Raw genomic sequence first — 13,367 nt, forward strand, 5'->3', positions numbered from 1 at the left:
ATAGTTCACAGCCCAGGAGGGGCCTAGATTCGTGTCAGAAACATCCTGAGAGGACAGAGGAGGTAGGAAACCCGGTTGGGAGCTACCTGGACAACCCAGGCAAGAGCTGAGGTACAGCATGAGGGCACGAAGGTGGGCCATGCTTCACTGACTTGGCCATCAGGACTTGCTAGCAGACGGACAGAGCAGAGAGGAAGGAGCCAGGTGACTCCGAGGCTGTGGGCATCAGCAAGGGAAGGATGAAGCTACCTTTTTGTGGAGACTAGGGTCCGCGGGAGGTGCAGGTTTGGGGCAACATCAGAGTCTACGAGGCCATCCTCGAGCATGGGTGCCTGCAGACCAGGAACATGTCTGAGGACAAAGCCCTGGGCACCCTGAAATTTGGAGGTCAGGAGAGGGCACCAAGACCTCAAGAAGGGATGGGCACCAAGGGGTCCTGGGAGTGGCTGCTGAGGATGTTCCTAGGACAGGTGTGGTGGAAGCATAGGGGGCATGAAGGCAGGTATGAGAGCAGCTCCATCCACAGCAGCCCCGAGAGGCTGTGGTGGGGCAGCGGGGTGGGCAGCTGGATCGGGCAGGTGCAAGAGGAAGCGAGAGACATGATGCCAGAAGGTGGACCAAGCCGACTGCCCGTCGACAGATGAATGGATAAGGCGGGTCCACATGCACCGTGGACTGTCACGCAGCCATGAACTGGGACAGGCAGACGCCTACCACGGCAGGGACAGACCTGGAGGACATGACGTCGAGTCAAACAGATCCTGCAGGATTCCACCTGTATGAGGTCCCTGCAGTGACCCCCAGCTCCCGGGAACTGAAGACGGCATCACTTTGGATTCCCCCAAGTCCTCCAGGGACGGTGAGGGCAGCACTCCCACGCGTCCAAGCCCTGCTCCGCCACAGCAGATGGACGTCCACGAGGAGAGGCCCACTCATCGCCACAGCCTCTGGGGAGCTGGGTCTGCGCCCGTGGCCCCTCCACCACCACGGTGGCGGGGGTGGGGTGAAGCAGGACTGGCAGGACCAGGAGGGGTGACAGCTCAGCTATCCATCCCTTCACACCCACCCCAGCCTCTGCACGCCCTATGTTCGCGGGCTGCTTCTAGGCGAACCTGTCCAGTGGTCAGCTGCACCCCTGCCAGCTCCTCTGCTCATGAATGCTGCTCCCCCTCAGAGCTGTTGCCCCAGCCCAAGGGAGAACACTGCCCTTTGTCACCCCGCAACCACCTCTGGATTTATGCTGAGAATCATAATTCCAAATAATTTTTAAATAGACCGTTTTCTATTTTACTTGGAATCCTTGTCCAAAAAATCAGTACTATCAGGGCAGCCCGGGTGGCTCAGCGGTTTAGCACCTGCCTTCGGCTCAGGGCCTGATCCTGGAGACCTGGGATCCAGGCCCACATTGGGCTTCCTGCATGGAGCCTGCTTCTCCCTCTGCCTGTGTGTCTCTGCCTCTCTCTCTGTGTCTCTTATGAATAAATAAATAAAATCTTTAAAAAAAATAAAAAATAAAAAATCAGTACTATCAGAGCATAAATACATTTCTCCTCATAAAAAGTGTCTTTTACGTGAAGAGAAATCTCACAGAGGAAGACATAGACATGGCCAACATGCACATGAGAACATGCTCTGCATCACTTGCCATCAGGGAAATACAAATCAAAACCACAATGAGATACCACCTCACACCAGTGAGAATGGGGAAAATTAACAAGGCAGGAAGCCACAAATGTTGGAGAGGATGCGGGGAAAAGGGAACCCTCCTGCACTGTTGGTGGGAATGTGAACTGGTGCAGCCACTCTGGAAAACTGTGTGGAGGTTCCTCAAAGAGTTAAAAATAGACCTGCCCTACGACCCAGCAATTGCACTGTTAGGGATTTACCCCAAAGATTCAGATGCAATGAAACACCGGGACACCTGCACCCCGATGTTTCTAGCAGCAATGTCCACAATAGCCAAACTGTGGAAGGAGCCTCGGTGTCCATCGAAAGATGAATGGATACAGAAGATGTGGTTTATGTATACAATGGAATATTCCTCAGCCTTTAGAAACGACAAATACCCACCATTTGCTTCGACGTGGATGGACCTGGAGGGTATTATGCTGAGTGAAGTAAGTCAATCGGAGAAGGACAAACAGTGTATGTTCTCACTCATTTGGGGAATATGAATAATAGTGAAAGGGAATATAAGGGAAGGGAGAAGAAATGTGTGGGAAATATCAGAGAGGGAGACAGAATATAAAGACTTCTAACTCTGGGAAACGAACTAGGGGTGGTGGAAGGGGAGGAGGGCGGGAGGTGGGGGTGAATGGGTGACAGGCACTGAGGGGGACACTTGACATGATGAGCACTGGGTGTTATTCTGTATGTTGGTAAACTGAACACCAATAAAAATTAATTTATTTAAAAAAAAAGTGTCTTTTAAGGAGCATGCCTCCTCCAAATGGAATCTTTAGTTTATCTGAAGCTGATAAAAGTCAAGAGTCAGGAAGCCATCTTCCACGTAAAACAAAGTGACCAATACCAAAGGGACATCACCAAGCAAGTGGATCAAAAAAAGTTTATTTTGAATATTTAATTTAAAAAAATCATACCTATGATGTGTGCTACAGAAACTTAGATACAGTAATTGCATATAAAACCCGACCTAATTGTGGTAAAGCAAGGATTATGCAGAAATGCGCTTCAGGAAGTAGACGCTAATGTCCCAGACACCCGGGACACAGAATCTTCCAGAAAGACACCACCCCTGACTGTCGCAGGCGCCGACCTGGCCTCCCCAGCTCTCAGGAGGGCAATGCACTCCCATGCAGTGTCCACAGGGTGCATCCTGGGGGGAGAATCACTCTCTGCTTCATGCTTCAGCCAAGTGAATCAGGCACATTTTCCTCTCACCTGACGTGGTATTTTAGCACAGAGAACATGACTGCCTTGATGGAAAAATGTTTCTGGTGTTTACGGCAGAGAAGGCACCTGCCTGCCCGCAACAAAGGGCCATTTCTCACACAGCAAACACAGGGCCCAGCTGCAGGGGGCCGCGTGCAGGCGACTCGAGGTCCTCAAACCCACACAACAGGCCACGCCGGAGGGCAGTGTGTGTGGCACTGGATGACACCACTTCGGAGGTGGGAGCAGGGACAGGAGCGAGCCCTCCTGGCACCAGGCGACCAGGAGGGTGAAGAGGGGAAGAGGAGAGCCGTCTGGGGAAACATGAAGGCTGTCCCACCTGGAGTTAAAGCTGCCGCCCGTTGCACCCCTGCCCATCGTCCTAACCTCCCGTCAGGCTTCCCTCTTCCGAGGACGGGGACTCCACCCAACACCATACAGCCGGTCTGAGGACAGGTAGCATGTGTCAGGGTCCCGCCTGCTGCCAATGGGGGCAAGGCCAGCATGCACTCAGGACACCTAAGGGTCCCTCAAGTGACTCCACACGACAGTCCATTTGGCAAAAACAAAGACAATGCCTTAAACGCATAAAATCGATTACCGGAGTCCTCCTAAGGAGCATGATTACAATATATTAGCAAATTCTGTGGCATGAGCATTTCCAAAGTGTCAGCAGAAGCATCATGTATAAAAGCAGTATGTACAGCGGCCTCCTGCCTGGGCTCTGCACTCTGGCCTCCGTCCCCGGGTGCCCTACGGCCGCAGCTCCACATAGTTGGCTGGGAAGAGCCCATACCTGCCCTTGCACAACCCACGCCACCAGCCATCATCGATCATCTCTATGTTGGTGATGATGTCGTCAGGGTCAAAGGAGATTTCGTCATCACCCGCTAGGAGAGAGGACAGGAAAGAGAGGACGGTGACACTCTGACACTTGGTGTGGCCGGTCTGCTGGAAAGAGCATGCTCTGGCAGCTGCTGGAGGGACTGGTGGCCCCTAGCTGGGAGGCAGAGCACAACTTTCTTTCCACCTGCCCTGCCCTCCCCCCGCTCCACGCACCTGCCCTGAGCACCTGACACACAGAACGTACCCAGGCTCCCCAACACCAGACTTCTCCCATTCTCCCGCTGGAGAGGGTACCTACGAAGCTCAAAGGGGAGCCTAGGAAGGAGCCCAAGGACGCGGACTGGGACAGCAGGTACAAGGATAAACTCACTACATTGTAATAATTACAGATGCCAAATTTCACAAATTCCACACCCGTGTAAATAAATACGTGGAATATACGTAAGTAAATAGGAGGTGAAAGCTCCTGTCCGGTGCTATGGCTGGCAGCCTGAGGATGAGGAGTATGATCTTGGAAGGTCCACAAAACGGCCCTCTAGCAGCAAAGGGAGAAATGGCTTTGCGGTGGAGAGTGTCCCACACTGGACCAGAGGTGGTGGGGACACCGCTGTGAGACACATGGGGGAACATGTTGTGTGCCCAGCAGGGTACATGGTAAAGAGAAGGAAGCTCTCCCGGGTCCACCCTGTCCTCACAGCACAGCCTCAGGGGAACTGCAGGTCCTCCCAGGATGAGAGGCCACAGGCGGATTGGAGGGACCCGGCCTGACCAAACGAGGGGGGCTTGGGACAGCTGGCAAACACATGAGCAGTCTGCAGACGTCATGACATTTCAGGGCTAACTTTCCCACTTGGAGAGGGGAGTGGCCAGTGTCCTCGGTTTTGGAGAGCTCACACTGGGATCCCTAGGGGGCTTGGGGCACCCCTGAGGTTCAGGGATGTGTAAAAATGGAGAGAAAAACGGAATTTCTGTAACTCTGAGATTATTTCAAAATAAGTTACTTCTTAAAAGTTGTAATAAAGCTCTAGGAGTCTAATTCCTGAGTGGAACCAGTAGAAAATGAACACCAAAATGGAACGCGGGTAGTCTCACCAGCCTGGTAGTCATACAGGGCGACGGCCGTGATCCCAAGGTCATTTTCATATTCGTCATAGGTGTTTTCCTCTAAAAATAAAACAAGACGAGCTGAGGGTCAGCCAAAGTGCCACAGGTGCACTGAGCCATCTCAACATTGTCAGCCAGCCCTCCTGGGACAGAAGAAAAGCTGCTGAGGAGGGAGGGGGATGGGGCCGTGAGCAAATCAGGAAGAGGGACCCCAGATTTAGGGAGCAAACCCCTTGCTCCCAACGCCGACACCAGCCGGCGAGTATGACAATCTGGGCGGGTACTGGGGCAGCTTCAGAGGACGGGGTCTTAAATTTTACAGGTTTAGTACTTCAAGGAGGGATCACATGGTGGCAAGACCATGGCCAGTGGGGCAAGGAGGCTGCGCTGCCCAAATGCCTCACATCACACTCAGGGAAAAGCTAAGTCGCTGTCCTGAGCTGTGCTCTCTAATGAATTAAGGTTAAATCTGCCCAAGTATGTTGAAGGAAACCTTATCTTTAAAGATAAGAAACTGATTTCAGTGTTTGTCCCACTGAAACATCTATGGAATTTTCTAAGTTAACAGAAATCATCTCTAAGGACATCAAGTTGCTGTCTTCATGGAGCCAGGCTCTGCCCCAAGCTCCTACTTTGAGGAGCAGCGGAGGCCCCTTCCTTCACAGTCACCCCACCCGCCACCCCCAGAGCAGCCAGGGCCTTCCTGGAGCCCCCATGAGAGTCCATGCCAAGCCCCAGGGCGTCTGGCACCCTCTCAGCAGGGAGGTGAGGACCCCGCATCAAGCACAGGCAAGGCAAGGCAGTCAGAGAGCTGGATGTCACTCGCACGGAGGAGCAGAGGGGGATTTGGTGGGATACCCTGCCCCCTACCTGCTTGATAGTGGCCTGGGGCCTCTGTGGCCTCATAGACTGCATCAGGGGCATAGGCCAGGCCCTGCTGGCTGCTGGCATCTTGGTAGTCGGCGGCTTCCATGCTGTACACGGGCTCAGGCTCAGCCTTGAATGAAGCTGCGTCCTGGGGAAGGGAAGGGTCAGGAGACATTTCCTGTGGCCCAAGCCAGGTCACCAATACGCGACTACTTCTTAGTTCCAGGGGATCCGCAATATGGATATGCGGATAAGGAGGCATTACCTGCTAACATTTTGAGAATGCTCGGGTTCTAATCATGGCATGGCACCAATAAGAGGGGCACATGCCATTTCCTGTTGAGTAACCTCACTGTCACCCTAAAGTCCTACAGTGATTAAACCACACGGCCTGTGGCTGACTCGGGGCAGGTCTGGCCCATGTGTAAAGGCCCAGGCTGTGGAGGCTGCCCGATGTGCCCGAGGACCAGCCAGCCAGCCGTGCCTCTGATGGCAATGTCACAATGTCACCCACTGCACCGCCCAGAGCAGCCCCATCCCCAGCCAGTGGGGTTCAAGTCTCCCCAAATCCTCTGGGGGAAGGGAAGGGAAAAGTAATCAGCAAGCCACGAGTTAGCACATATGCTCAGAGAATCAGCACCAGGCTGTTCAGTCATCATGACTTGTAACCCTAACTGAAGTGGCTTTAGTCTGTGATTCCAAACAGGCTCCATCTAAAGGCACCCTTGGGGGTCAGATGAGCAGGGGACATACAGAAGAACCAGCAGGGTCAGGCACTGGGTTTCAACGGCAGATGACTATTGTGGCTCAGGCAGCCCGTGAGAGCCACTAGGGAGGCCATGGAAAGGGGACTCAGCATCCAGGACAGGCACTGGAGCCACACAAGGGTCAAACTGCAAGGGAGGGACAGACCCAGAGCCTCCTCTGGGTGTGTCTCCGTGGATGTGCAGATGATGCCCTAGAGGGTTAGAGGCTGGGTGATGAGTGTGGGGGCACCATGCTGGCTGCCCAGCAGATCCTGAGCAGGTTGGGGGTGTGTGTGGGGGTCCCTATTCCCTGTCTTCTGGCCTAAGTACCTCTGCCCCTGGTGTACCACACAGTTCTGGCAGAGGTGCTGGTCAACAGACCCACCTGTACTCCCGTTAAGGACAGCACATCATGCCAACCTTTTCAAAGGACCAACTCCTCAGTTACTGGCCTAGCAGTGGAACAGGACAAGGGGAGATGGCTCAAGGCTCCTCCTGCCACTGGGTATGAGCCACAAGGCCGTGCCACAATGTCTACGAGTCCAGGAGGACACAGCCACCATGCATAGGGAGCGGCAGCTTGGAGAGGGCCCTGGTGCCAATGGGACCCTGGACAACCCCAGAGACCCAGGCTTGCTGCCCAGAGCTCTCCTGGATCATGAGCTACCCAGAGGGCTCACCCCTTTCAGTGTCAGCAAAGCAGAGGTAGATTCTATTCCTTACAACCCAAAGGCCTCTGAGGATGTCCCGGTGAGAGAGGAAGGGCATCGGAACCAGGACAGTGGCCATGGGGACAGAGGGGACAGGATGCAGGGCTCAGCTAGGTGTGGTCACGGAGGCAGTGACCACACCTAGGAGGTGCTCCTGAGAGCAAGTGAGGGATGGTGAGGCAGGCAGCCCAGTAACTCAGAGCCCAGGAGAGGATACAGGTCCTAGGAACACAGGCAGGTAGTCACAAGGCACTGATGATGGGAATGAGGGTAAGGGCCAAGGACAGTCGCTGGGGAATATTCAGGAGGGGCTGAGGGAAGGACAGCTGGTGAGGGCGACTGGTGAAGTCAGGTCATGTAGGAGGACGGCAGCCGGGTGCCGGGAAATGGGTTTCCAGGATGGAGTATCTTCAGTATCAAACGTAACAGAGAGTAAGATAAAGACTAGAAATGGTCTACACGGCGATAAGAGACCCGACTGGGAGGCAGCAGGCTGGGTGAGGAGGGGCCCCTGCACATGGGGAGAGACTGAGCATGTGGCATGCACCCTCTAGTGCTCAGGAGGGCTACTCCTTAGGCCGTCCTCCCAGCTGTGGCACTGGGCAGAGTGCGGTAGGGTTGCTGCCCCACGCATAATGGCATTGACCTGAGAAGAGCATCTATGGGGAGTCAGACTCATTTGCAAACTGAACGAAAACACCAACCTCATAGACAGGGCTTGGAGGCGGCTTCTCCTGAGCTGGCTGAGGAGTCGGGGATGCAGGGGGTGTTGGCTTTTGGGCCTGGGCTTGGGCTTGCTCCTGAAAACAAAGACAGGTGGCAGAATGTTACCAGGTTGCCTCAACACAGTTTCAGAAAAAGGTCCACCCGGGCTCACAGTACAGCAGAGCACTGCTGGAGCAGAGTGTGTGTGTGTGTGTGTGGGGGGGGGTACTAAGCATGGAGACTCAGCACCCATGACCATAAGAACAAAACACAGGACCTCAGGGGCCCCTGTCCTCCTGCTGCCACCACATAAATCACAGGGTACACGCAGCTGTGTGGCAACAGGCAGGCTGCTGCCCAGTGAGCTGCCCAGACCTCACAGTAACCAGATGAGGACCTGGAGGCTGAGCTGCTGCTGTAGTGACAGATTTCTGGGGACCTACGAATGAGTGTGTGCTGCATGTAGGACAGACAGGAATCATTAGGGGCCAGGTAGTGGGCTGTAGTAGACAGAATAATGGCAGCTCAAAGACACAGACACCCCAGACCCCAGATCCTGGGAGGAGGCGGCATCAGGGTCAAACGGACTAAGGCTGGAAGGAGTCACAGACAGGAGGTAGGAGACATCTCAGGTTCTTGGTGGTCCCAACGTAACCACAGGCCCTTCCCTCTCAGAGGGAGGGAGGCACAAGACAGACACATCAGAAGATATGACCACGAAAGCAAAGGCTGGGAAGGGTCCCTAGCCAAGGAAAACGCGGGTGCCTCCAGAAGCTGGGAAAGGCCACAAGACAGGTCTCCTCTGGAGCCTCCAGAACTGAGAGGGTACACAAGTGTTCTCTAAGCCAGAGCCTAGGGGCGTGTGGGATGGTAGCCCCAGAAAACCCCTGCAGACAGCAGAAGAGGGAGGACCATGAGGGCATGTGCCGGGGAACCACAGAAGCAGGAACGGACCATCCTTGGCCCCGACTGCACCAGCCAGACAGTCCAGTTCACACACTACTTAGATCCACCCACAGCCCAAAACACCCAGGTCTGGGGACACCCGGGCTGCTGTTCACACCTGAATCACTGTACAGAGGTCTGTGACGGCCCCTCTCATAGCTGGCTGGCTACAAAGAGTTCCTTCTCACCACCAGCCAAGACATGAGAGTCCAGCACACCTGGACCCACACGGACGTCCTGCCCACCCGCCAATGGAGGGAGCCCCACCCCCGGCCAAGAGGACTCTGGAGTGAGGACTGAGGGGGTACTGGCTCACAGGGACAAGCAGGTGAGAAGGGCAGGGGCTGGAAGCGGAGGACAATGCACAGAAGGAACAGTAAGACAGGGCAGAAAAAGGTGCTAGTACATGTGCTGCCGAGGCAAGCGCCAGAGAAAGGTGCGAGGACAGAACCGCGGCGATGCCCTCCCCCTCTGCAAGCTGCCTGCTCCTGCTGATGGGACCCGGCAGTTACAACCTGAAGACATAACATGAGCAAGGCGTTGTTAATTATTTGAAAAGACCAAGACATCAAGAAAAGCGCCTTCTAGAGTAAATACTCATGTGTTGAATAAAGAAAACCGAACTTCTAGGCTTCTTCCAAAGTTTCTAGTGATTATGGAACAGTAAAAAGAGGTAATTCTACAAATTTGTTCTTCTTCTGTGTGTGATGAAACAACCATCAGGGCGTATTTAATTCACATCTCTGGTGCCCACTGCACCATCCACCTCAACCATCCATTCCCCTCCAACAGGGGTTCTCCGAGCCCTAACTACTGATTTTGGGGAGGAGACGTCTATAGGGTGGAACAAAGCTTTCCAGTTATGGAAGAACTCCATGGGTTTTCTCTCTGATTCACTTTGTAACTATCCAAGAACAGGTGGGAGTTCATCCTGCTCCAGAGCCTGAGGCCACAGCACGGGGAGCTGTTGGGCGCAGGCTGCCTGGTCCGCAGGGGGTAATGTGGACACCCAGGCTCAGAGAGAAGCCTGGGGAAGGCAGCCGTGCAGGCCCTCCTGCTCACCGCCCACAGCCCCTGCGCCAACCTCCTCCGGCAGACAGGCAGGGCAAAGAAGCACACACAAATAAACGCAAGAGACCCAGGTACAGAAAGCACCAAGAGTTGAAAAAGAAAGCAGAAAGCAGGTCTGATGCCCTACACAGAGTTCCTTCTGTATCTCAGCCTTCTCTCCACGAGACAGGGGCTCCAGAGGGTGACAGGACAGAACAGAGACTGTCAGGGACACATCTGGCCTGGGTCTCAGAGGAGGGAGAATTTCAGAGGCCAGTGGGCTTGCAGGTCACCAGGGCACTGGAGCAGCAAGGCTGACCAGCTAGTACATGTGGCTGAGAGTTACAGTTCCTAGGAGCCAAGCCTCCAACGAGGCTTCAAAACGTTTTCCACTGAGAACCTTCTAGACCACAGGCCCAGGACGACACACACTCACATGCAGCTGCCTCCGGGCCTCCTCCTGCTCCTGTCTCTCCTTTGCCATCCTCTGGGCCTTCTCCGCTTCTGCCTTCCGTCTGTCCTCCTGCTCCTTCTCCTTAGCCAGGTTTTCAAAGTTGGCTCTGATGTTACTTGTTCTGCTGTTCACTGCAGCGGGGAGGAAAGATGCACGCCTGGTGTCAGAGTGGCACTGTCTCTCCCACAACCAAAACCCTGCACCAGGGTGGCCTGCCCCTCGGGGTCCAGCCTGGCAAGGAAGCGTCCCCCAGCTTGGTCACCTCCCCAAGTCCCAGACTGGCCTATGCGCCTCCATCTACTGCACACTCTGCAGGACTGCCGGACATCGAAGTCTGGTATCTGGAATATTGTTACATTCCAAACAGTACTTCACCAGCACACATTTAGGAGGGGAAAAAGGACATTTTCCCTAACAATGCCCTTTGAGGACACCGTACGAAGCATTGATATTCTATAAATCTCAAGCCCTGAGCATACACCTGCCAATCTCCTGTGGTGGATGGGAGGGGGGCATACACACAAGTTCCGTGGTGGCTTGAGGAAAACCGTTTGTGTGCTGAGCTGCAAGTTATGCTGATTTTTCATGGAACACAAGTAAATGACAAACTATGGATATGTGCCTTTTGGTACTTGGCAGACATTCTCTCTATAATGAATAAACTCAGTCTATCCTGTCAAGAAAACGGCAGTATCTGTTGTCATGGGGGAAAAAAATCAAGCTTTCAAGAAAAGTCAGAATTGTAGAAAACTTGACAATTTCTCAGTTTCACTTGAGGACTCTAATACGACTGATAACATTAATGAATGTAATTGGGGGTACCAAAGACTGAAAAGAAACACATTTGGAAGTTTGGCGTAGCTCAACAGTCTAGTACTTTGCAAATGTCCAGTGCGTGTTCGAGAACCACGCAGTTTATAAAGGAGTCTACCCTCTAAGAGAAGCAGGAAAGCACTGCCTGTCCCAGTGCAGGATCACATAGGCACATCCGTGGTGACCGGAGAAGCTACAGTAATGCCCTTCTCTTTTCCAACAGCGTATCTGGGGGGAGTCCAGATTTTCTTCCAAAACATAGTTCACCGTAACAGATCAGATGCAGAACCAGCTCTAACAACAAAGGTCTTTTACTAAGGAGATTTACGGACAGCAAAGCAATGCCACGCTTCCGCAAGGGTTTTGTTTTGAGAATGCAGTTACTTCTTCCATTAATAGTATTACCATTAACACGTGATGTTTCGTTGTTTTTAAGCGAATTAATAACATCTCAAATTCTTCTGTTTTAAGCCCACTACAACAAAGATCAGGAGACACAAGCCCCACAAACGATCCCTATGAGTGTTGAAGTGTTCGGACACCCCCAAGTCTGGGAACCACTGACCCAGGGCGTCCACAGGAAACAAAAAGGATGCCCTGCCCATTGTCTGTTTACCACTTTCTATGTTTCCCCCAACTCAGGGATACTCCTAGAGTGTGGCTCATGCGGCTGAAGCAGGTATAGGGCGTGTTCTCTCATGGCAGCAGCCTTGCACAGGGCCCGCAGAAAGAAAAGGCAAGAGCATCTACTTCAGCTTCCACATAGGTGAGTAACACACTCCTCACATCACAGCCGTAGCTGACTGGCCCAACTGGCCAGCTGGGGGCAGGGGGGGGTCTGTGGCCACAAGAACCTCCCAGAACCTGATCCCCAGCAGTGAGGAGGGCCATTGTGGATGGGCGTTTAGCCCAGCTCTGCTTTGGGAGGCACCCCACCAAACCAATCCCCTGCTGCCAGAGTGCTGCAACATGCTGCATCTGCAGGACACCCAGGCCTTTCATAAAGGTGTAGCAAAATCCCTTCCTCAAAGTGAACAGAACGAGGGTGCTCTCCAGCTGCTCCCAGCTTGCATGGTACCCACCACGGTAACACTACATGGCATAGGAGCTCATCCTGGTGTCTGCCACAACTTACCTGCCTCGACAGGGACAGTCTTCTGATAAGCAGGGGCCACCTGGGCGACATCCTCGAATGTGGAAGCATTCTACCAAGACAGAAGCAAGAAATCAGGGGAGCACTTTTCTTACTCTCCATACCCTGAAAGGGTTTCTGCCTCCCCCGGAGCTTCCAAAAGAACCATGGAGGGAGCCCAGCGTCTCATATCCACCTCTCTGCCATTGCATGGAAGCGCTAGGGCAGTAAGACTACCCCATATGACACTGCACGGGAGGGTACAAGCATCTGTCCTGACGCACACAAGGTACAATGCCAAGAGCAAACCCCGATGTCAGCTAAGGACTCTGGGCAACAAACGTGTGTGCACAGACTTGTGGGCTGTAACAAGCACATCCCCCCTGGGGGTGCTGGTAACTGGTCGTGGGAGAGTTTGTGCATGAGCGAAAGCAGGGGTGTACAGGAAACCAGTGACTTCGTCCCATATTTGCTAAACCTGCTCTGAAAGGCGGTCAACAAACCCCCCCACTCCAAAAATGCAGGTTGGCATTCGTGCAATCATGACCCGAGTATGTACTCTTCTCAAACCCCCTCTCCCTGGCCACCAAGAGAGGCTTGAGTGTTTGCAGGGAGCCCCAATGCCTCCACTCTGCTGGAGATGACACCCTGGGCCATGCTGGAGCCTCACGGGGCCCGACCGTCCACATTTCCCAATGTGGGAGATCCCCTATTCCTGTTCTGCAGGGGATCCAACTGCCAGAGCAAAGCAGACTGTCCACCCAGATGCACACCGACAGGTTCACAGGCCCCACCGGCCACCCTCAGTTTCCCTGTGAGTAAACACCTCCTGGAAAAACACAACAGGGGCTCAGGACACTGCTGCTTTTCGGACTCACAACATGAGGAGGAAAAGGGCCTGGAGGAGGCAAGTAGCTGAAGCTCACCTGGCTGCATGAAGCTGAGGGTGAGCAGTGCTCTGAGGAGTGCATGCCTTCCTGGAGTGCAGCACAGGTGGCACGAGGGTACGAGACCCTACCTGCCCCCCACCCTCCACATACACAAGTCCTTCCAACCCAGCTGTGCCCCAGTCCGGGGGTCACCAAGCCATCCCTGCTGCTCTC

General features: G+C 53.8%; 1 protein-coding gene across 3 annotated transcripts in view; it reads right to left on the bottom strand.

The window, feature by feature from the left end:
- Positions 1–2,552: 2,552 nt before the first annotated feature.
- The window catches only part of CTTN (cortactin), a 32,792-nt gene continuing 21,977 nt past the window's right edge, over positions 2,553–13,367 (bottom strand). For all 3 annotated transcript variants that reach the window (XM_055310582.1, XM_055310565.1, XM_055310574.1), the window contains 6 exons: positions 12,268–12,337; positions 10,302–10,450; positions 7,870–7,965; positions 5,713–5,857; positions 4,831–4,902; positions 2,553–3,782 (listed from right to left, as the gene is read on the bottom strand). In XM_055310582.1, the coding sequence (XP_055166557.1) occupies positions 3,646–3,782; positions 4,831–4,902; positions 5,713–5,857; positions 7,870–7,965; positions 10,302–10,450; positions 12,268–12,337 (669 nt within the window). In that variant the 3' untranslated portion in view covers positions 2,553–3,645. The remainder of the gene's footprint in view (positions 3,783–4,830; positions 4,903–5,712; positions 5,858–7,869; positions 7,966–10,301; positions 10,451–12,267; positions 12,338–13,367) is intronic.

The sequence above is a fragment of the Nyctereutes procyonoides genome, unplaced genomic scaffold (assembly GCF_905146905.1).
Source record: "Nyctereutes procyonoides isolate TBG_1078 unplaced genomic scaffold, NYPRO_anot_genome, whole genome shotgun sequence".
Lineage (NCBI taxonomy): Eukaryota > Metazoa > Chordata > Mammalia > Carnivora > Canidae > Nyctereutes > Nyctereutes procyonoides.